At 32.6% G+C, this 26,006-nt stretch overlaps 1 protein-coding gene and 1 long non-coding RNA gene across 2 annotated transcripts in view; both read left to right on the forward strand.

Moving 5' to 3' along the window:
* The first annotated feature begins 2,126 nt into the window (after positions 1-2,126).
* Positions 2,127-6,575, forward strand: LOC124358712. The gene is made up of 3 exons (XR_006922059.1): positions 2,127-2,252; positions 4,268-4,318; positions 6,373-6,575. It is a non-coding gene; the product is annotated as an uncharacterized LOC124358712 (long non-coding RNA).
* Positions 6,576-8,966: 2,391 nt separating this feature from the next.
* Positions 8,967-26,006, forward strand: part of LOC124357287 (fumarate hydratase, mitochondrial-like) — a 31,799-nt gene continuing 14,759 nt past the window's right edge. The window contains exons 1-2 of the mRNA XM_046808936.1: positions 8,967-9,168; positions 20,469-20,594. Of these exons, the coding sequence (XP_046664892.1) occupies positions 9,043-9,168; positions 20,469-20,594 (252 nt within the window). The 5' untranslated portion in view covers positions 8,967-9,042. The remainder of the gene's footprint in view (positions 9,169-20,468; positions 20,595-26,006) is intronic.

Genomic DNA, 26,006 nt, shown 5'->3' on the forward strand with positions numbered 1-26,006 from the left:
AGATGTAACTTAGGCTAATTTAAAGTCTTCAATGCCGTATATTATCCATTGTTGGTATAATTGTTTTGTGGAAACAAACAATTATACTGTTAGTCAAGTCTCTGTACAGCTGCAGTTTTAACTCATTTTAAAGCCGTAAATTCCGTTCGATACTTGATTGTCGGTATATTTTGTTTGTGGATACAGAACGAGTAAACCATTTTTCAACTCTCCGTCTGTAATCCTGTAGGTTTAACTCAATTTAAAGCCGTAAATGCCGTGTGTCACTGTGGAAACACAATACGTTTACCCCTTTATATGTCCTCTAGCCGAACACTTATGCAATGTATGTTCACACAGTTCGATAGCTGCTACTTTTATTATTAAATAAACCGATATAAACAAGTACCGAAGATCCAGACAGAACGTGACGAAAGTCTTACCAACGAATCTAACAAAGTAACTTCAGCAATGTGTCAATATATCACATGGTAAAATGTCATACTCGTACTCATTTTGTTTACAGTTTTATCTTATCAGTGTAAATATGTTAAAATTAATGTTATTTGTACGAGTAATTTTTACCTTTGGATTCTAAAATTAGCAAAGAACTTATATAATCAAGTTTCAAGCCTCTATGACTATCATCGAAAGATATCTTAAGTATGGACAGACAGACATATGAACGAACAGTGACACAATTTTAAGGACCTGGTAGGTCCTCAATAATTAATTACTTTGTCCTTCCGTATGATATTGCTACCAACGGATTACGGTACTACGAGAATCAACGCTCGGAGTCGTGTTTCTTTTCCGTAAGGCGACTAGTGAGATATCGCTTATTCATTTTCCACTTTTCCCAGTGCCCAACCATCATATAATTATCATAAATTCCAGCAACTCACTTCACTGTCTTGAAGGACTGTCACTAGACCAGCAGAAGTAAAATCAAATCAACTGGGTAGTCAAGAGAACTTTTTTTCATGGTCCAACACTAATCGTGCAGTCATTGCAACTGTTTCCCACAGTTCCTAAAAAAACCGTGTTATTGGTGCACGAAACGCTACTAACCTAAGGTTTATGAAAGCTATCACTACTCCACTGCCTCCAATCACGGCTCAAATTCCTCCCAACGCGTCTTCTCGTTAAAATGTTGTTTAAATCTATATGCTGTGCTTTTGTGTGTTTTCCGGTTATTCCAATAATACTTCGAGAGCAGTTAGGACAAAATGTCCTCTAGAAAAGTATATTAAGTGATGACATTTATTGAGTTTGATCCATTCTTTCTACAGTAGTAAGGAGATTTTTTTCCTTCCATCATCTCGGAATTATCTATGATTTCAATTTTAAGTCGGTTAAGTCGGACATACAGGACTCAGAGGATACCGCATTATGTATACTAACACAAGTGTGGGCCTGCCCATTATGAATACTTTCAACTTGAAGTAGACGAGGTATGTATCAGTCCCTTCTTAAACACGTAGCTCTTCATTTACCTCGTCTGGAGTAGGTAATCTTAGAAATTGGAAACTAGACAAAACCTAATAGTTGCAAAATTACTTTGACAGTTCTGAAACTCAAAGTTCGTTATGAGCTGCGGGATTAAGTATGGAGCTGTTGGGTGAATTTGAAGCAGCAATTAAAGAGTTTAAATTTGGTGGGAAAAAAACCATAACGTCATACTATTTAACTCGGCCAACCGATAAAAGAGTCTTTCAAGCCTTTGCTCTTCAAAAAAGTTTCGGTAGCGGCGATGCAGATTGACACAATTTAGGCACTACAAGCTCGCATCCTAGTTATTGGAATAAAAATACTACGTGCTCAGTTACACCAAACGTTGTAAGACTGAAATGCCAAACTGTAACGCTAGGAATTAAACTAAAGTTCTGTAACCAAGGCGATTGGAAATCAACTATACACACATTTTACTTTTTATTTAATTATTTAAAATAAGGTAAATAAAGAGCTCTCAAATCGAACAATATGCACACTTCAAAAGTTAATTACATCAATACAATATTTTTATATTCCATAGAGTAAAATTTAAAATAGTTCCCCTTTCTTTGGATCATGTAAAATAGCAATACAGCTGGAACAAAGATATGTAAAACATCAAAACATGTATAATATCAGTACAATTGTGGTACTTTTAACTGTAAAGCTATTATGACAATAAGCGAGGTTAGCAACTGATAATAAATTAACCAATATTGGAATGCATCATAATTATTCTAATGGCAGTAATTTACAATTGATTATTTTCTAAAATGCAGGTGAGTTTTATTTGCATGAAACTGTTGTTTTTTAATATTAACGGTCGAATTTTTACATGATGATAAAATATTTGCATAGTGTTGTATTTATCTATCACGTGCCAGATCGAGCAACGTGATCTGATATCGGAAAAGTTGGACGATCTGGGACGTGATCTGAGGTTAGGAAAGTATCGATCGGAAATACTCTTGGTCATCAGTGCGGGCTGCAGTGTCGCCTTCGATGCACTTCTGGCGAAACAAGGAAAACACCCTTCAGGATGGTACCTAAATTCAAATTTAAGCTCAGATCACGTAACTGCTAGTTTACTTTTTATATTTATATTACGTAAATATACAGTATATTTACTTATTTATATGGCCTAATAACAAGTAGTAGAGAGGGACAAAGTGACCTCTTTCAAGCCGACATCGCTTCCTTTAAGAACCTATCGTCATGATGGCATGTAGTTTTTACAGTAAGTTAAATAATGTCTCTTATGTATAGTTTTTTAGGTACCCGATAAGAGAAGATCTTAAAAAGTATTGCCTTCCGGATAATCCCAAAGTGCCTATTGCTGTACTGTTAGAATAACAAAAATAAGTGGTAAAATAAAGATAAAAATAATTAGAAATTTAAATTGCATAAGATGGTGTAATTTGTGTATTATTTTCTGATTAGTATTCCTGTACAATCAAAACTGCTTTTGCCGACTGTTATCTGCATTTTTAGCAAGTACACAACTCTCGATATCTTTTACTGAAAACATTAAGTATCATCTGAGCTTCATCACAAATACTAAAATTTCGCTTAGAATGTTCTTTTATGAGTGATCGTGTTTTACCGAAAGAAACAAGTATCTTAAAAAATTGGTTCAAAGAAATACGTAACCCAATTCTTTGAAATTGGAGTGGTAATGAATATTATCAATATTTAACAACCACGCTTTTATTTTACGAATTGCCTTAGTGTTTAATTTACGATTAGTTTGTTCAGATTTCAAAATAAATGTGCTATCATGTTTCTATTTAACCAAACACTATTGATACCTATTTTACATAACTTGACATACAGTAAAGAATTCAAATAAAGTTAAAGGTCCATGTTAATATTAGACTCGTGAAAGATTCTTGGATCAATTGGAAAATTTGAAATTCAGTGTAACTAATAATAAGCACACAGTTTCAAATATAAACTTATATGTTGTGCGAGGCGTTCCAAATTTCAAATTCTGAAACATGATAAATATTACTATTGTACAATCCATTCTTGTATGTGATACCCTTCCCAGATAAAATTCCCATCATTACCCGCTCATACGACATGGAATAAGTTTCAATTTCATCAATATTATAAATTATTAATAATAAAAAGTAAGACTTGTTTTTTTTTTTATTTTAAATGTAAATTTAGTTGATTTTAGTATAATATAAATTGTACGCCTATCAATAATGTTGAAGAAGTGACGCACAAAATTGCATAGTAAAATTATGCAATACCTGATGTATTGAATACAAATATTTTTTTTAAATGATAATTACAATAGACTAAACCATTCGAATAGCAGTTAAAGATCACACATAATGATAGTTTTAATAATTTCATTATATCATCTGATATATTTAAATTAATACTAAATCATACCAGACATGATAAACGAGGTACTGACGTATGCCAATAAGAATATTGACTTGTGCTCCTTTTGGTTGTACCCAACTAAGTGTAATGAGAAGAAGGAAATAGTTTCGTACGGTTGTCTTATACGAATTTAGAGTGAGAATTAGCAATGAAATTTCTGTCCAAAATTCCTACTTTACTAATTTTGGTTAAAGTAAATTAGTTAGGATTATACCACCTTAAAAGGTCTTTTACATAATGTTAAATTGTTATAAGTTTTAGAACTAAAAGCAGCCTTACAGCGAACCATTGTTTTTTTATTGTTTCATTCACAGTATTTTTCTTTTATAAACTTAAAGTATTATATAACAAAATCGTTGTATAAAAATAGGCTCTAAACAACACGTCTTTTGAATAGGTTTATCCCAAACGAAATGGTATGGATCAACCAGAAGTGTCAAAAAAACTTGTAAGTAAGAATACATTCTTCATAAATAAAGAACACAATTTTCTGTTTCAATATCAATCCTATAAGTGACTTATGAAAAAGTTGTGGTATATGATTTAGTTTATAGTCAAGCAAACAGACTGAGACATATAAAGTGACTTTTTAGACCAGTAGTAACAATTGAAACCAATTTGATGAAATTCTAATACAACAGTAACTTTATATTAAGCCATAACGGTATTAAATATTTTTCAGTAGTAAATAATATTCTAGCTATTATAATTAATTAAATTTTAATTTTAATACAGTTGCTAAACGTTTCAACTTTAACATTGCTAATGGGTCGTAAAGAATATTGAAATAGAAGATATTAAAAAAATAACTTAATTTGTTTTCAGATTAATAAATCATTGATGATAATTTTTCATCATACTTTCGTGATTATGTTCTAATAAGTAGAGTATAATTTACATCCAGCATCTGAATAAGTAAGTGAATTCCACAAAATTACTATATGTTAAGATTACATATAAATATGCAATATGTATTTGACCAAAGTTCTAGGCCAAAACTTTACGCATATGACGAGTTAATTTTTTATAAAAGTGAATTAATTTGTACTCCAAAACATTAAATAAAAATAAATTAGAACAGTGATACAACATCACCACAAAAACATGTTTATTTTGAAAATACTGAAATTTACAAAAGACATCCCGCTTGATGTCATTTTAACTAAAAGCTTTAAGTGTTTCAAGAAAATGTTCAACAACTTTGACTCTAAATAATTATTTCTTTTACATTACAACCACTTTTAAGGCAAATTATATCAAATTAATGTGAATGCTGAGTTTAATAAAATTCCACTCCACCCTTCCTCTTAGAGCAGCTTCTGGGATCTGACTCTGTCACAGACTTGACTCCTGGAATCCGGAGTCTGAAGAGATCCAAAAAAGGTTGGCGATGAAGAAACTCAAAACGAACTCTTTACAACGTTGTGGCATAAAATATACCTAGAGTACAAAATATAGGAGTGCACAACGATAATTAGACACGATATCTCAGCACGAAGGAACAACCGAGTTTTCTACACAAAATGTAGATCTGATAGGCATGGTCGATTCCATGTGGGTGTTGAGTTTAGCTCCAGTTTACCTTACTCTTAGTGTAGCCTCTGGAATCTCAGTCCTGCTACAATAACTTAATTAATAATTTTACATTATTTTTAAGTTGATTGGATATGAAAACTTATAGGTTTTCATATTCATATTTGGCTTAATACTTCCGTCCATTATAAAGGACCTAAAATTTGTACTTATACATCATTTGACTAGATTAGGTTCTAATATCATTCTGAAAACGTGTCTCGAAGTGTATGTCTCGGCTGGTAACGTGTGTGATGCTGGTAATGGCACTTCAACCATTTTTTTGTCGTTTTTGCAAGGTATAAACATAGCCTAGGTGGCTATTATTATAGAACAGCAATAATAACAATAAACTGTTTAGTCCACGAAGTGGTAAATATAGATTGGAAGTGGTAGGGAAATAACATTTGCAGCCTAAGTCATTGTGAGGTTCAGGAAACAGGCGCAATCAATATCAGTAAAGACAGTATATCAGTAAAAAAACTGTTCGCATATTACAGAGTAAAGTTATCTCGACGCTTAAGAATCAGATTCATTCATTTACAGTACCAGAATTTCCGACAAAGTTGTCTAACCCAATAGACCATGTGAATATAAATGATTACTATACTTGAGAACTGTGCAATAACAATCTACACACCCTCGAATATAACTTAGCTGATTTAAATTCATAGAGAACAATATGCTCACGAGTCAGGTAAACAAACGTGTAGCATAATGGGTCGGATTTGGTAGAATATTCAGTATCATAAATTGCTTTGTTTGACAAATAGTTTATAAAGAATCTATAGCAAAAAAAATGTATTTAACTTTAACTATATTGAAATTATTAATGTTTTTTTCAGATTATTTCAATGTTTACACGTTTGTTTTATATTGATTAATTTCCCGAGTACTGTCCAAGGTTTCTATTGATACATTTTGTTTTAGGCTTCTCCTAAAGTGTTTGTCATGGATGCAATAATAAAAAGTGAAATGGTAAGTAATATTGCATTTGGAAACACATCAGTGATCCTCAATCATTAAAAGTAACATTTTAAAACTCCATAACTGATTAGTGGACTGTGTATGAAGCAAATTATGCAATTGGTCAAAACCTTTGAGCAATCACCCATTTTATAGATGTATGCCTAAAATATACTTAGATTGCAGACACTACTTAAAAACTGAAAAATGACAAAATGACTTTTGAATATTACTGCATAATGCACGTTTGTGTGCATAAAGCAAAAGTGAAAATACACATAATTTTAATATAATATCGTTTTCTGTAGTTCCACATTCCAAATAGACATATTTTGATAGTATTATAAAGTAATTAATTGAAGATGCTATTCTTTTATGAAGAATGCTATAAATGATTTCATGTCGCCATAGTTTTCATCATAATTTGTTCAAACATTTCGCCAACATCTTATTTTCTGGTTGAGAATAAGCATTGAGTATTCCAATAAACATTTTAAGGATATTGTTTCTACTCAAATGAATTAGATATAACTTAATACAAACTAACGGTTGTTATATGTTTTGTATTTTTATTCCCTGGAGAATTGTGTAGCTTCTATGAATGTGAACAGGTCTAGGAATGTTGAGATTATTGTAATACTCTACATGGCACATTTTATGTTTTACAAAGTTAAAAGTGTTGTGTAATTTAATACAGTAGCTGTAATTGTGGCCTGTAAATGTTTATTTTAATTCGTGCGCGTACAACTAGTGAATTTGTTTAATAGTTAGTAAAACTATTTACAGCTGTTTAGTTTTTCAGCAACAAAAGATCGCAAATTCAGTACTTGAACAAACTGAGTGGACAGACAGACAGTAAGTGGCGATTTACTGATAAGATGATCGATGAACTACGGTGTTATTATGGAAACATGATTAGAGGTAACTCTGATAGCCTAGAAAACATTGGAAAAGATGTGTTGTATATTTTTTATATTTTTATATATATATATAATTTCTATGTAATTGTTAAGCTCTGTATTATGAGCTCTTTTTCTCCCCCCCCACAAACACTATGTAAAAAAATAGAAAAGAAATAACATTAAACAAACAGTACTGTATTTCCATAATCATGTCACAAACAATCAATATATGTGTTACAAAATGTTTAACTTTGGTTCGTTTCCAAAAAGTGTTTATTAACTTTAGAAATACACATATTAGGAATTATACTGATACCACTTAGAAATGTTAACCTAAAGTCTAGCACTAAATCCTACATCTAAAACGCTAGAATTGAGCAACTTAAATGTAATTACTCGGATTATAATGATTCAAATAACAAATAAAAAGTCATTCAACTAAATTATTTTGTATGGTATTTAGCTACGAATGATTGATATATATTCTGCTAAGTTTACGACGCTAAAAACATTCCAACTCAGTAAGTGTAATTACACTTAAAAAATACAGTTTATTTTATCATAGCATGTAAACGTACATGAACTTTAACTCCAGTTAATGTGAGCAATGATGAAAATATAACACCATACTACGATGACAATTCCAAAAAGGATCAAGTAAAAATATTATTTTGTCTGTCTTCAGAATATACTAAATGTATAATTTATAATATATTAAATACATAAAGTCAAGGTATCAACTCACTGAAACCCGGAAGTGGACCAGACGTGACATCAAAACTCTGGTACATACCAACATACCTTTTTCTGACTGGTAAGAGGCTTATACTGGGATAAATAAAATTATCGCTCATCTTTTTTCCGGCAATAATCAATTTTTTTCATCCCTGAGTCTGATCTGTTAGTGCTTGGCCAAATGTTTTCCGAAAGGTAGGTACAGTTTTAATCGTTCATTTTTAGATATTCTATAGTAACTTTCGTAGTCATTTAGGTAGCTGTCTATCAAATATGTGTAAATCGGTTATATTTTATATTATATTTTCGATATAAATAAATAATGACTTAAAATAGCAACAATAAAGTTTATTTATTGGTTCAGATACAGAGATCAGTTAACAAATTATTATCTTCAATAGGAGATACAAATAATCTGAGGACTGACTATAAATGTTATGATAAAATAAAATATAACTATAATTTCGATTACAATATATGTCCGTAATAGGTTTTCTTTCTCAGAGTTTGGTTGAACGACAATGTAAGTTTTGAAGGAACCTTTTTGTACAATAACAAACAGTTAATCTAAATCCGTTTTCTTTTCTCAGGATAGCTTTATGCTGCTAAGAATATTGCCATAACTTAAAATAGCTCTGAGTTTAAAGTTCGCATGGAATTGTTTATTTGCACCTCCATGTTCTTTATATGTTATATATTATGTTCTTTATAAAAGTATATTTTTTTCAATCTGAAATTTCATTTTTGTTAAGGCAGCCTAAGTTTTTAGACGATACATTACACACTTCATACTGTACCTGGTTTTTCCCTTCTAGAACATTTCGGCCTTCTGTATTGCATGTTATCTATTTTTTTTTTCTTCTTCAAAACTCAGCTGATTAAAGTCATCTTTTTCTTTTCACTTTCATGTCTCCTTTCCCGTTTGTCTTGTGGTGGGGGTCAAATTGAAGAGGTGTGATAGTAAGATTGTATAAGAGGGGAGTTAATCTCAAAAACAATGGCTGCAAGTATTATTCAACTTTCTCGTGCTGGACGGAGCGGAGCCGGTCAACTTAAGTCGTTGCCAGACATAATTAAACCTTTGTGTTCACATTTCTCCACTAGTGCAAAAATGAGCAGCGCTGTAAGTAGGATAACCTTAAAAGTATTGATTTAGGTTTTATGTACTGTAATTGGCTTAATCTATCATTCTATTTTAGTATTCAAAAAAATTCTTATGTAAACAAAACTTGAACAGCCATGTGTGCTTTGTCAGTTTATTTCTGAGCTCTAACATTTTCATAGTCTGTCAGCCTACTTTAAACTCAAAGCATACAGGTTCTGTTTGAATCAAGTGTATAATGGATAGTTCTATGGTAAGTAAAATTGAGCTGTACACTCAGCAATACAGTACAGAAGTACTGCCTGTTAGCTTAAGCTAAAGTTATTTTAGTGAAAACTTCTGCCATTTGAAGCCTAGCCTTGGTCAAATTCTTGAATAAAACTGATAAGCTCTATCTAAAAACCAGATGCAGTATAATAAGCAGCCACCACCACAATTGAATTATCAATATTCATGATTAAATAAACTACCGAACCTATAGAGTGAACTGAATTTTTATATAGGTATTTCAAAGTACAGTACAGATCAGCTGTCTTTATATCTAAAATAGTATTAATTTAATAAAGCAAAACTATGTAGGCTATGTGTATTTATAAAATGTAATAAATAAAACATAACATTTAGTTACTTTTTACTATTTTTAAGGATAAGCATGTCCGACAGCTTGTAAGACAAATATAATACATGTACATTAATGTTGTAAAGACCACTCCTCAAATACCATACATTATTCATTGTATGAATTAATTTGTATCAAAATTGTTATTTAATGCATTAAAAACAGTAGGCAATAATTAATTGTAAATAGCCTAATTATACTTAGAATGTTTTTCAATTCAAAAGCTAAGGAATTTTTATCAATAATTTGGTACCGTGATTCGATTGCAGTGGTGGCCGCTTACTGTACTGGTAGAGCACAATAAGCGGACCCGATTTTTACAATCATCGATACTCTAATTATATTGAATAACAGAACTATCAAACGATATCAACATATCTAAAATACTAAATTAAAGTCAACATGTTTTAAATTAATAGAAGTAGTTTAAACAATTACGAAATATTGTCAATTGTGTCATAAATAATAAAGAAACCATAACCATTAATCGAACAATAAAATAACACATATATCATATAAATAGAAAAAATATTATAGTGATAGGAAAAACGTCATTTAAATAACTAAGAAAACATAACAAAGTAATATAGTGACAACATATATAACATCTTAAAACAGGGAAAAACAATAAATCATCTATTAGTGTTATTTTGTATAGTTTTCTAAAGTTAACTATCTTTTTTATTTAAAAGAAAACACTCATTGAACAAGTTGTGTAACTTAGAATATAAAAATGTACTTAGACAATACACTTTATTGACATGTTCGTTGAGAACAGTACATGCGTCATTGGTACAGATTTCATGGTTGTATAAAAATTACATAGCTTAATCTAAATTACAAGTTTAAAAATTCACTTTCTGAGTAAAAGGGTCTCTCTTGTAGCCAGGCAGTTAATGCTTTTTTTAAACGTTTGGGTGGTTCATTCTTTAGGGATTCTGGAAGTTTATTGAAGTAGGCTGCTCCCTTATATGATGGTTTCCTGGCTGTGAGGCTCAGGTGGTGTACAGGCAGTGTGAAGTCAAGGACATGGCGTGTGTGATACTGGTGAAGGTCTCTGTTTCTAGTTTTTCTTGAGTGTACCGCATGCAGAATTACTTCTAGGATGTACAAGTTTACTACTGTGAGGATCTTCAATTTTCTAAATGCTTCCCGGCAGCTTTCTTGGTATTGGAGTCCTTCTAGAGCTCTTATTGCTAGTTTTTGCTGCCTGAGGATCTTCTCCATGTTGCAGTTAGCTGTTCCTCCCCATAGTGCTATTACCGTATCTGAGATGTGTCTCAAATAGTGAAAAGTAGGCGGTTTTAGCTGCGTCTTTACTGCTAATCTGTTTAATTCTGCGTATTACAAATATGCTGGTGCTTAATTTTTTGCAAAGCTGTTCAGTGTGTGCTTTCCATGTTATATGTTCATCAATTAATATACCACTTAGGTGATTTGTTTGGTTTTTTGTTTCTAGGTCAGTGATTGGAAGATGTGTATTTTTTTTGCCTGGTGGAGAAGTTTATTTGAACAGTTTTATTGCCATTTAGCACTAAGTTGTTCGAGATGCAGTATTGTTTTGTTGTGATTAGGGCGCTGCTTAGACTTCTGGCAAGGTGTTGCGTGGTTTTGTTAGATATTGTTATGACAGTGTCATCTGCGTACATGGTTGTGTGACAGATGCGCTCTAGGTAGTCGGGTAGGTCGTTTGTAAGCAGTAGGAACAGGACCGGGCCCAGCACTGATCCTTGTGGCACTCCCATCTGCATGTCGGCAGTTTTTGACTGAACTTTTTCAAATAAATTGTTTTTAGTGTATTGGATTTCCACCAGTTGTTTCCTGTTGTTTAGGTAGTTCCAGAACCAGTCTGCAGTTTTATCTTTTACACCCATGCTTTTTAGTTTTTGAAGAAGGCGTTTATGATTTAAGCAGTCAAATGCTTTTGTAAAGTCTAAGAATAAACTAGTAGCAGTGTGGTCCTCTTCCAGTTTGTCTATGACATGCTCTATAAGTTGAATTAGGGCTGTGGTTGTGGATCATCCTTTCATGAAACCATGCTGATGTTTAGTTAGTAGGTTATTGTGCTCAAGATACTGTAAAAGTCTTTCTAGTACTATCTTTTCAATAATTTTGGAGAAGGTGGATATGAGTGATATTGGTCGGTAGCTAGTCATGTCGGTGGTTGGTCCTTTTTTGTATTTCGGGTATACTTTTGCTGTTTTTAGTTTTTCAGGGTAAATCCCTTGTTGTAAGGATATGTTTATGATGTGTGTTAGGGGATCAGAAATTTCTTCTTTACAGATTTTTGCTAGTTTTGATGAGATGTTATCTAGGCCAGATGAGGTTTTTGTTTTCATGGAGTCTATTATTTTCTCCACTTCTTCTTTTGTTGTTGGTTCGAACTGAAAAGTGTTGTTAGTGAGTGGCGGGGGATTTTGGCTCGTAGTATTTGTGGCATTTAATTGGCTGTCTTGGAGAGTTCTTTGTGCTATTGAGGAGAAAAATTTGTTAAAGCAGTCTGCTGTGTGTACAGTTGGTGCAGATGATTTAGTAATTGTACAAATTGATTACTATTGCTTAATTGTATCGATGGGTATAATAATTCATTATCACTTGATAGTTTCGGTATAAAAAACCGAGTCCGCTTATCGTACTCTACCCTACTACCACTTAACCATCTTTTCATATAATTAACATAAACACAAGATTAAGTGTTCTAGTGTGCATGATATTTTGAATATTATATAATATAAGTAAAAGAAATCAGGAACAGTTAGCCTACCAACCAAAGAAAATACATTCATAAACAATTTTTGTTATAGCCTCTTGTGTTTCCGGTATCAACAATGTTGAATGTTATAGCATTTTCAGTCTAAATAACATTTTTTTCATGCATTTTTGATGTTGTGGTTTTTTTATTTATTATTACTTCTAACTTATAAATTTTGCTTGGTTGTGTAACTTACGCTTAAACAGTTTATAATTAATGATTTGTTTATTCACGTAGTGATACAATAACAATAACAACAGTGGCTTTAACTGTAATAATAGTAGGGAAAATCAAAACTAGAAAAAACAGAACATAAGTTTCTTTTACGTACGTCACATAATTAATTTAATTCATATAACAACAAAATAGAACCCTATGAGGAGCTGAAAAGGCACGTTACATGAATGTCAAACTGCATACAGCATCATCAGGTGTTGCATCCATTCGTATTCAAACCACATCAAGGGGTTAAAAAGGTACCAACTAAAAGAAATAAACTAATGTCAAGAAATATTAATCTTCTTAGGACTGCCAGATATTATAAAAGTTAAGCAAAAGGTATCATGATATTTTATAGATATTTGTAGATTTTTAGTAGAACGGAAATATTAACATTTAGCAATATTTACTGAGTTTGTTTGCAAAACTTTAAATCTATAGTTCATTTCATTCTCAAGATATCCAGCAGACAGATAGACAGCCAAAAAATCATACAGAAAAGAAATGTTTACATCCCCTACCAGAAAAAAAGAATTATGTAAACCGAGTGAGTGCTGAGTGATAATCAGTCATTTATTTTCAGAACGCAAAGTGTATATTAACGTCATCAGTTTGGTGTAATAGTCATCAGAAAGGGTAACAACAATCCATGCTAGCTTATAATCATAAATACATTTTTTTTAATTCATCAAACCATTAATACATGTTTTCTTTACTATATTCAAGAGTCAAGATTTTTGTCAATTCACAAGACATTGTCAAAACAGTGACTATTTTGTTGAATAAGCCTAGGCCTAATTTAAAATTACAAATTAGTGTCCAGGTGTAAAATTATTTTTTTTATTTATAAAGTAGAGTGATGAAAAAGAACTAGAACCAGGTTCTAAGTTAGTCTATACATCAAAGTACTCACTTTTACTATACAATCATTTTTAAGTTAACCATAACTTAATAATGGTTTTAAATCTATATATGGGCATACATTTGGATTCACTAGGTAATGTATCGAATACTTAATGCCCTGATTTACAAAGCTGTTTTGAGTGCTAGAGAAAACACATCTTTTTGTAATAATATTTAGCCTATTCCTTATTTTGTAGCCATGAATATCAGCTGTGTTGAAAAGATTAGAGGTTTTCTTTAATGTACATTGGTGTAGAAAAAACATAGAGAAATGGGAGGGAAAGAATGTCTAATTTGATAAAATGTTATTTACAGTAGGTCAAAGTTAGCAAATTAAAAATAAGCTTGATGATTTTTTTTCAAACAAACAACTTGTCACAAGAGCCAAATTTTCCCCAAAGGGTGAAAGGTTTAGCTGACTATGTACAAAGGCATAATATACACTAAGCAGGATATCCCGAGTTACTTTATTTCTTAAAGATCTTATCAAGAATATACCTTTTGAAATCTTTGTTGCAACATAACTGATAGGATGCTGCCATTTTAAATCACTCCACAAATATATGCCAAGAAACTTAAGAGGAGGATCACAGTCCTCTCGATCTGAAAGACTTAAAGTAAGATCTTGTGTTTTTTTGAGAGTTTAGATTAAGTTTGTTGGCACTGCACTAATCAAGAATGGTCTTAGAGTTGTCTGGTAAAATGGCATTTGTATTATCTGCGCACTTATCTTATATACATTCCCAAGTCATCTGCAAACAAAAAGGTCTTTATACTGTTACTGTGCATATTATACAGAAGGTCGTTGATATAAAGGACAAAAAGCATTGGCCCCAAAATGGAACCTTGCAGGACTCCATGCTGTACATACAGAGTGCTAGAAAAGTTGCTGTTTAAAGACACGGTTTGACGTCTATTTTTTAAATATGACTTTTAACAGGCTTACAACAGAATCACTGAAAAAGTAATAAGGCAACTTTCTAAAATACTGTGGTCCCCAGTAAAGGCGTTGGACATATCATCGTATCTAAAACTACACTAGAATGGTTCTCCATACCTTCATAGGCGTTGATTATTTATTACTTGTAGTCCATTTATGGCATTAAAAACTTCTTCCACAGTAAAAACATTTATATTAAAACTGCTTAGAAATCTATTACCATTACAGTTGACACTATTTACATAAAAGCTGTGAATTTTTATAATTCAAGGCACCTCAGTTCTAATATCATTTATACAATCCACAAAATATTTATTACATTTATCTGCTCTCAAAGAAACTGGTGTGAAAGAAGTTTTCTGTTACCCTTGCAGTTATTGATAATTTACCAAGCAGCCTTGGATTTATTCAAAGAACAATATCACAATTTTCAAAAAGCTTTGCTTTTTTAAATTTCATCTTGATAGAGCTTTTTAACTGACATATAACTATGGTAAATCTTGCCATTAAGAGCTATATTATTCTTTTTTTTATAAATATATATAGCCTATCTAGATCCCTTTTCTTGGAAACAAGACCCTCATGATACCAATTGCTACGTTTGTTTATTCTCCCAGTTGTGCTACCACCATACTTTGTCCTAAAGGGCATGGAACTACTTACAGCCCACTTAAGAGAATCAAAGAACAATTGAAACTTATGATTCACATAACTACCATTACTATATACTTCAAGCCAACTTATTTTTTTTAAGTAATGCAAATGTTTGATATTGATGTTTAATATTCTAGACTGGCTGACAGCTTAAATGGTAGGTTAAATTGTGTTTCAGTATTGATACAGGTCTTGAAAACTATTGCATTGTGATCAGATACACCAATATGTACAACAGTGGCTGTCCATATGTCCGGATGCAATGAGGTTACAATGTTGTCAATACATATACCGCCCCCATTAGAAGTGGCGTTAAGTCTTGTGATCTCAACTACTGCCAGAGTTAGATTAAAACTGTTTATCTAGTTATTGTAGAGTTTCATTAGTGAGAGACATAAAATCTATATTGAAGTCCCCAGGCAGAATAAGATTGTAGTTCCCACCATAGAGACAGGAAAAAACACCATGTTGATTATCTAGAAAAGCATAGGTGTTACGTTGTGGTGGGTGGTAGAATGACACAACTACGGTTTTTTAATCACAAAGCAGAACTGCCGCCACCTAGAAGTTCTTCAACCACTTATGGAAGTTTGTCATAGCTCACAGAGTTTATATCTTCCTTTATGAAGATTAAAGTTCCGTCTCATTGTTTGGTTTTCCTACAATAATAGCTGACAGTACGGTAGCCAGGCATAACAAGATTGCCGAGACTTTAGTGACGCTCAGCTAAATTCCATGGTTGAATATGCACTGTCATAGAACTCATTCTTGTATATAATGTAGAAATAAAGTTTCATACAAAATTTAAAGATCACAGGTGAATCTTTTTCGAGATATCATGCCACAGAATATATTCCTATTTTTTTTAAATTAACTTAAGATTCATAGCAGTGTTTAAATAATGAAAGTTCCAGTGAGCTATAAAGGTTGCTACGTGTAATCAAATATTTTCACAAATCAAATCAAATCAATTTTTATTGCCAGGACATAATCACATGTATAGCAATAGTCAAGATATTCTAAAATTTAAAACTTTCACATCGCCTCAAACCACATTCAAACGTACAAATTTTCAGCCAACTCCACATTCATCCAGCCAATATTTTCATTTCCAGCGCCGGTAGTCAGTTTGCTAATTGTGCGGTCACCCAGTCGAATGCCATAAACTCGTCAGCACTGTAAAATGCTTGCGACACTAAAAAGCGTCTTAAACGAGTTTTTAACACCTTAGGCGTTGGGGCATTTCTTAACTGATCTGGCAACTTGTTGATGAACCGAATACCTGCCTGGGAGGGCAAGTGTTCGTAAACCCCCGTCCTGTGTCTTCCAGTTCGGTAGGCATCTCTGCCTCTTGTCTCATACTCGTGTATGTCACGGGTTAATGCACATTTGGACAAACAAAATGAGCTTGTCTCAAGAATGTAGAGACAAGGCAGAGTCAACAGTTGCAACGTTTTGAAGGCTTCTTTGCACGATTCTCGGAATTTCATTTTTGCGATTATGCGAATCGCTTGCTTCTGAATTTTGAATGCTCGGAAGAAATGGTTGTTTGCGCAGGCTCCCCATAACACCAGACCGTAAGTGAGGTGGGGGTAGATCAAGCCATAATACGCCGTCATCAGTACCTGAGTAGGGCAGTACTTGGCTAAAGACCTCAAGACATAAATGCCTGAGGACAGTCTGGAACAAACGTGGTCAATGTGAGCATTCCAAGTCAATCTTCGATCAAGGAATATTCCCAGAAACTTTGAACATTCGACTTCATCCAGCACTGTGTCTTCCAATAATACGGCTGCACCGTCATTGAGATTTCCTGATCGCAGTGCGAAAGTCAGGACGTTTGACTTTGAAGAATTTGCTTTGAGGTTGAGGCTATTGAAGTGCTGGACACAACTGTTGACGTCGAAAAAGCTTTGTTGTTCCAGAATCATTTTGGATTTGCTGGTAAAACAAAGTGTTGTGTCATCAGCATACTGCACAAGTTTCCCGTGCAGTAGTGATGAGTCTATGTCATTGACATAGATGAGAAAAAGAATTGGACTGAGAATTGATCCTTGAGGGACTCCATATCTCAGCTGCAACGGCTCGGAAAATTTGTTTGAGATTTGAACAAGCTGTTTTCTGCGGCTTAGAAATGAGCTAAGCCACTGAAGAGGCACGCCTCTGATGCCATGGGATTCAAGTTTGTCAAGCAGCTTCACGTGGTCGACACAGTCGAATGCTTTAGTTAAGTCGAGAAATACACTTAAAGTGAGATTTCGACTTTCTAATCCCTCTACCACCATTTCAACAAGACTCACAATTGCATCAATTGTCGACTTGCCCCTTCTGAAACCGAATTGGTGTTCAGAAAGAAGGTTGTGATTATTCAAAAACTGAAGCATTCTTTGTAAAAAGATTTTTTCAAAAATTTTGCTCAGAACAGGCAAAATAGAGACAGGCCGATAATTATTTGCAGAGCATGGGTCGTCTTTTTTGAAGATTGGGCTCACCTTTGCAATTTTTAGGAGCGAGGGAAAAACTCCTTCTTCGAATGACTGATTTACTAATTGGACTAGTGGCTTGGCAATATGCTTGGAGCATTTCTTTATAAGCCACGCCGACATCAAATTAATGTCGTTTGTTTTTTTGGGTGGGAGCTGCTGAATGATTTTCACGATCTCTTCCTCAACTACAGGAGCCAGTGCCAATGAGGAAACTGGTCCCTGTATACGCGTGGGGTTTACTTGAGGAGGTGGTGGACAAGGATTTTGCTCACAAGCAACAGATGCGAAAAATCTGTTAAACTCGTTCGCAACCTCAGTCGCATCCTCCACAAGCCTATCCCCAATTTTAATTTTGATTGTTTTCTGTGTTTTGTTTTTATTGCTTATGATGCCCCAAACTGTTTTAGAAATATTTTTTGACGAGGTGATTGATTTTGAGACATCATATGCTTTCGCGGCTTGGATCACCTTTCTGTAAATTCTTTTGTAATTTCAGAAAAAAAATTTAAAATCTTCATTTGAAGTGGTTTTCTGAATTTCGGAGAAAAATTTTAATTTCTCTCTCGAAACCAAAATTCCTTTAGTGATCCATTTATTGTTAGTCCTTTTGGGACAACATTTAATTGATTTTTGAGGACAGCACACATTTAAATGATAGTTAAAACATTCCGTGAAAACTAAAGTTCTGCTCTAGAGGTTGAGACCAATTCAAGAATTCCCACTTTTCTTTGGAAAGAGATGCGTTGAGGAGAGCGATATTTTGTGGCCTAGTGTCTCTTATTGTTTTTGAGATTTTGGGCTCCCTTAAAATTTTTTCTCCACTGATTTTAGCCTCTTGGCCATAGTGGTCTGATATTGCTGTGTTAACCACCTCAACTGCGACACTTGGTAAGTTGGTGATCACATTGTCAATTGCTGACTGTGATGTTGCTGTCACGCGAGTGGGTGTTGTGACTGACAGCATGAGGCCAAAAGACCTCAACAAATCAGACAAACGTTTTGTGGATGGGTGGCATCTGTCCAAGGCGTCAATATTGAAGTCACCCATAATGACAAATTCCTGTTTGCGATTTGTTAGGTCAGTCAGCATGGCCTCGAATTTGGAAAAAAAGTTCTCTACATTTCCACTGGGTGACCTATAAATTCCGATGACAGTCAATTTGGATTTTGTCGTGTGAAGTTTGATTCCGACTGCTTCAAAATCTTTTTCAATCGTTTCTTTGATGCAAACAGTGTCAAAAGTGAAATCCATTTTCGCAAAAATTGCGACTCCTCCTCCTTTGGAGAGTTGTTGACAGTACGAATTTGCCAGCTTGAATTTTGAGATTTGACAACGGTCAATGTTTTTGTGGTTGAAGCCATTTTCAGTAACTACAAGTACGTCAGTCTGTAAATCCTCGCACATGAGCTGAATTTCATCCAATTTGTTTGTCGCTAATTGCGCGTTTTGATGAAGCAGTCGTATTGAATCGTGATTTTGAAATTTTGAGCGCTTCTGTTGTTGATTTATTTCGTTTGTCAATTTAGTCCGGCGCTGGTGTCCGGGGTCCCTAAAAAAACAAAAAACAGCATTATTTTTATTTACACCATAGACAGTTTTTGTTGTTGGAAGGGTGGACGCTCCCGCAGGTCTTTGAGTTACAGCCTCCGCGTAGGTGTTGTGGCCTTGGGCGCTAGTTGGCGGTGGCGGTGGCGTCGGCGGCGGCAGTGGCGGTCTCGGGGCTGATTCTGCCGGCGTTCTGTTGAAGGTTCTGGGCGGGCTGTTCAACCCCTTCACAATGAGGTCAGCCAGTATAGCCTTTCCTGCAGTGGTAAGGTGAAGGCCGTGAGCCGTGAAGTGATGACGACTCAGGTCACTAATGTCCAGGAAAGCAGCACCCTTGTAGCGCTCGCATAGTTCGCTCATGTAGTTGTTGGCGAGCGCTACCTTCTTGATTTTAACACTAATTTTCTACTCTAACATTTTTTTTACAAAGAAAAATTGCATGTTAAAATTTTACATCTTTTACCAACTTTCTTTACAAATTTATTTATTCTGCTATTTTTTCATTGTCATTATGGTTACCAATTATAAGACCAAGTCAAATCCCATGGAGTGCCATGCACTATCATCGAACTCAGTGTTGCCTATAACTTACTGTATGTAGAAATGGAGCTTCATGCAAAATTTTAAATCTATAGGACAGATTCTTTTCAAGATATCAAACGGACAGAGAGACAGAAATGAAACTGTTTTTGAACTCCATAAATTATAGGTTTTGCTATGCTCTATTAAGATGGTGCTTTAATTAATTATGAATAATATTAAATGGAAAAGAATAAGAAATATGCGTAATTAAGAAGACTTCGATAAATTATGAGTTAACAGATATTTACAGTCCAAAATAACAAAACTATATGATGAAAAAATGTCATTTTGAAACAATGTTATGTGATTAAAGATTGAAGTGAATGATTTACTACCAGTCAACATTATTCAGTAGCTGTTCATATCATCTAATATACATAAGTTACAATTATTAAAAAATGTAATATTCTATTATTAACAGAATTAATATGTCATATAGTATCAATACAACAAGTATTGGGGGGCCCACTTACTAAACTAACCTACAAATTTAACCTCAATAGTATGTAGTTTTATTTATGCTATTAGAATGTTTATAGCACGAGTTCAACCCTTTGCAGGAAAAAACGTGGTGGAGGGAATGAAAATGTTATTACAACCTTGTTATTGTATGATTTTAGGAGGGGTATAGAATTGAAGCAGACACATTTGGAGAGCTGAAAGTTCCCAACGACAAATATTATGGTGCTCAGACTGTTCGATCTGTCATGAACTTTCCAATTGGAGGAGAAACTGAACGAATGCCTGTAAGTTCTAAGATTTTAAAAATGTTGGTGCCTTAAGAATAGGGCGTATTATTGTATTATTAAATACCCTTTTTTTTGTAACATGAATTTATAAGTATGAGTTGATGATTTTACAATACCACATTAAGGCTGACAAAACTTATTTGTTGGTAAAGCTGATACATTGAAATTTCACTTTGAGAACGGTGATTTGTATTCTAAATGTTGCCATAAAGCTGATAAGATAGGTGATGATGAAGGCAATCATCATCTTGATGCTGGCAAGACAGGGTTTATCGTATATTCCAATACTATCAATACTGTAGCAGAGTAAACTGTATTTTGTTGAAGAAAATGATGTTATCCCAATAATGGTTTCAGGGTAATAAGAAACGAAATTTGATGCCCTTCTAGGTTGTAGCTAGCAGAAGCAATGTAGATTTTTCTCCAGTTTTGTGGTAATTCATTGAGTGGGAGAAAATTTGTGCCAGTTTTTAGAACCATTTATTGTATAAATTATTTACTGTTAATAATTGTTCTGCCATTTAGTAAAATACATAAAATTTGAGCTTTTGCTTTGTAGAAATAAAAGAAAACTAGATGAAATGTTCATGTTTTATGATATTGTCATATTGGAATAGAAAATATTTAAGGTATCTTACCTATTAAAATAAAATTTATTGCTTAAGAATAAGTTTTAAAATGTGTTTGATACAATTGAATCTTTTGTATAAATTTTAAGGTAAATTGTTTTATGGTATTTGTTTGCATCATCTTCTCTATACATCCTAGACGTCAGTGGTATTGGCTTAAGGTACATACTTGTGCATACAAAGAGCAACTTTTCCATTAAACATTTATTATATTATTCTGAATTTCTGTCATTGTTTACAACCAGCAAGAGCCTTATTTAAAATCGTATTGGAAATGTCCTCAATAAGTAAAATCGAAAATTAAATCAAATGCAGTTTTTATTTAAGGCTAAAGTTTTGTATAAAGCAATATTTTGAGACTCTGTAGGATGCAATAAATAATAGCATGTACTAAAATTATATTTGTCGGATATAATTACTAATCTTTAAACTGGTGTTTCCTATGTCTCCCATTTAATTGTATGTGCACTCTACTAGAGTAAGTTTTGTATTACATAGGCTTTTGTGATTTTTGTTGGAAGTATGATCAAACTCAATGAAATATAATGTCATGAAACTTCATTTCACATATACAGTTTAGTGACATCTCCTTTCTCATTTCCCAAACTCTGAAAAAGTAATAGGATGAAAGTAAAAAACCACTATTATTAAATTTCTCAACTCCCTTGTAAATTTGCTACCATCTGAACACTTCTTAATATTAAGCATTTCACTAATTGCAAGAGAAATCACCAATGTGTGTGTATGACTGTAGAAAGTTATAAAAAATCAAGTATTTATTTACTCTCTTACTTTTGGTTCCTGGTTTTTATTTTAAAAACAAAATGAAGTATTTTCAAATAAATGGCCAGATGAAACTGCCCAAGTAAGCATGGTTAAGTAATATTGCAAAGTGGTACTAATTATACTAGTTAAATAAAGAGTGGGACACCATTATATAAGAGCTTCGACAGTAAACAGACTAATTTCTAACATTCGCTGCCATGTTTTAGACACTACAGTGAATACATTAATGGCTGAGTGTACAAAATAGTTAATTATTCTTTATGGTTATCGTAGTTATTGACTCAAATACTTAATAATGTATAGCTTCATATCTTGTTATCAGGGACTCTAGCTTCACAAAGCAAACGTAACTTATTTACAAGGCGTGTTTGCAAAAAAGGACTATTTTATTACAACTTTGTAAAACTCTTAAAGTAACAGGTTATTCTGAAAGTTACAAGGAAAACTAGAATCAAGGTCAAATAACCAGTAATAACAGAACATCCGGGAGTCCTTTAATCACAATACTAGCAAGTTTAAGCCGAGTAGGTACATGTACTCTGTATATTTTTTATAAAATAAATATACATACACGCACTAATATACAACATACTGTATATATATATATATATATATATATACAGTATGGCTATTATAATCACCTGAAAGTTGTAAAAATCAATTAAATTCCTAACTTACATTTAGGACGTCATTTTACAGGTGAAAAATACTAAGCAGGACGTAATTCCATATCCCCAGTGTCATTTTGCTTCCTCGTAGACAAAAACATTGTACTCTGAAGTTTAGATGTTACCAAATAATGGTTAGATGTAAACATGTAGTATTGCTATACAATTTTTACCATTTTCGGTTTAGTAACTATTTTTTTCTTTCTTTGTGCAAGCTGTGGCTTAGGTTTTATTATACAAGTCTTTTGTGTTTGGTAAACTGTAATATTTAGAATAGCAAAGGTAATGTTTGACAGTCGAACAGAGAACATACAGATAGAAGCATAATTACTAAACAACAAGATATAGATTAAAAATTATAGGACCTATAATGAAGTATATAAAATATATAATTTATTAATATAATCTTATTGTTATGTAAGGATGTTCAACCAAGCAGACCAGATTAATAGTAATACAACTCAATTTAGTTTTTGATATTATTGAATTATTTATTAATGTTGACACTTTTAAGTTATGAAAATATCAACCTCTTACTGATTTACCCACTTATACTCTTGCATTTTTTATCAAACTGGCATCAACCAGTTGCAAATGAATGCAAAACACTCATTTGAAGTGTTTTTATTATTGTGAAAGGAATCAGGTGGTTGTCTCTTGACTTTGAACAGGGTTTAACGTGTATATTATTTATCAATCTGATTCTCAAGTAGACCCATGACCAATGACGGTTAAGGTCACAAGAGATAAGTTTTATCTCTCAGATTAAGAAAATCTAAAAACTTAAATAATTCAGTATTTCAATGTGACCTTCCTCATTGAATGATTCCTCACAAAGTAATATAAAATACACTTATTTTACATAGAACAAGATAAGAAATGATATTATGTTATAATTGCCTCTGCTTTCATTTATAATACAAAGCAATTGTTTAAGAACAATATTTACTTTTGACAATCATTCATATTTTAGTATTATTATATTGTATATATTTATTTATACACAAATAAAATTGATTTTGATGATTCTAATGGTAACTTGAAATCAAGAGTATTTCACAATGGGATGGTGTATAAAAAATAAAATAAGATGTTGTGTTGTTAAAAACATCTATACTATTAATAACAAACTGAAGTTAACGAAAATAATTTGCCTGTAAGTGTAGTAATTTGAAATTCTTAGTATAAAATAAGTTTGACAGGCTTTATATTTTTATACTTTATTAGAAATTGTGTTTTTACTGAAATTAAAAATATAAAGATCCAGTGATGTAAGCAAGATGGCTGGTCATGTTATTTGAGTTTAGCAATAAGACAAGAGTCCTTGGACTGACCTGGTTGTGACGCTTTCTCTTTTGAGTGTGAGGTGAATATCCTGCAGGACTAGATTACAAACGTTCTGTACCTGCAACAGCAAAACTATTCAATTTGTAGAAACATTATTTTTTTTTATTTATCCAAAGTAATTTTAGTGTTTAGTTATAAGATGAAAACCATTTTAGTTTGCTGTATTTAGGAAACAAATATAAATATATCCTCATCTAATATAGCACAGAATTATTGTGCAAAAAACAAGTTCTATAATTTATAATAGTATAATTTTGTTGTAGCTCCGACTCTTTATCATGACAATCAATATGCCATGTGGTTTGGTGTTCACTGATTAGGGTTGGGAATTGGCATATAACTGTGGAGTTGTTTGTCATGACATTGCTATTTCATTTGTTGTAATATGAAAAATCACTTATCAACTATTCAGACCCATTTTAAACATAACTATTTGCTGTGTTATAATTGCTTTCAAAGGCAACTTCTGTTTCTTTAAATATTTTTTCGTATACTAACATATGCAGCAGCTGAAATTGCAACTCTTATCTTTTGATTTAAGTCCTGGGGCTAATTTTCTCCTTTATATGTAAGGGTCTCTTGGTTGGTAACATCTTAAAATTAAATCCAGTTTCGTCACAGTTGTAAATCTGGTTTACTGTAAAAATTTTATCTTTGATTATTTGTTGAAACTTTTCACAAAACTCTCCAACAACTTCAGAATCTGCAGACAATTTTTCGCCACATATTTCAATTTGCCTGATACTTGATATTGTTTTTTTTTTTTTCAATGGTCCAACCATCCTGCACTTTCAGTAAAATCTTGGATGTAACTAAAACAGTTGAAATCGTTCCAAACTTGCTAAGGTAATGAAATAATAAAGTATCCATTTCTGAGTGTAATACAACAAACATGGATAATAAGTTTCCCTAAATACATTGATATTTCAAAATAATTGGTCATCAGTGTCAATCCCTACTCTCCAGCACATTATAATTCCACAAACTCTGTATAGGCAACATGCCAGCAGGTTTTTGAAAAGGGAGAAACATGAGTAAAATTATTATTGGAGTTTTTGGATTCCTTTCTTATTTTCTTTTCAGTTGCTATTACTATAAACTGTATATCAGTAGTAAAAAAAACAGGGGATTAATGAATGTATGAGTTAAAACATTGCTGCCTCCAGTAGCAGATATCCGAACTAGCTCCTCAGCCTTGCTAAAGCACGCTGAGAGTGTTAACTTTGTCACCCAAAGCAAAGCACTTTTTTAAGGGAAATGACTGTCACTACTAGAGTTTACTCAAAATAACCTTATTAAAATGTTCTAATTTGTATAGACAGGATATCCTATCTTTTCGATAATATTGTATCAGAGTCATTAGAGCACAATAGAGATATAAAATCTATGTCATAAATAACAAGCACACGATAAAGAAGTCTTAATTAGTCTTTGTTTGATTATTCTGTGATTTTTGTTATGAATTGAGAAAAGATTTCACATTTAATTTAAACTGTTTCACATGTAATTCAAATTGGGGAGAGATAATTGACCTTTTAAGTTTTTGTGAAATGAATGAGATTTTACTTATTTTCGACATCACAAAATATTTTGCAAGCATCTTGTAAGAGTTTTGAGCAGAGATGCTGTTATCAGTCGTTTATCACATAATAATGCTGAGACTGATAAGAGCATCATTTACATAAGTGATTTCTGTTGTAAAGTTACACTTTATTACCTTATTAGTTCTTTTATGAAAAAATATATTGTATGTAATATAGGCTCTAATAAAACAAGGGTATACAATATATATATATATATATATATATATATATATATATATATATATATTTGGTTTAGAAATATTCTTTTACAGCTTAGATGATCTTTTTCCTTTTTGACCTGTATTCACTTTTTTTAGTGTATTTCAAAAATGTTTACAAAAAACAGTGTTTTAAATGCAGCGATTGAACCGCCACAGCCAATAATTAACTGAAACA

The sequence above is a fragment of the Homalodisca vitripennis genome, chromosome 3 (genome assembly GCF_021130785.1).
Source record: "Homalodisca vitripennis isolate AUS2020 chromosome 3, UT_GWSS_2.1, whole genome shotgun sequence".
Taxonomy (NCBI): domain Eukaryota; kingdom Metazoa; phylum Arthropoda; class Insecta; order Hemiptera; family Cicadellidae; genus Homalodisca; species Homalodisca vitripennis.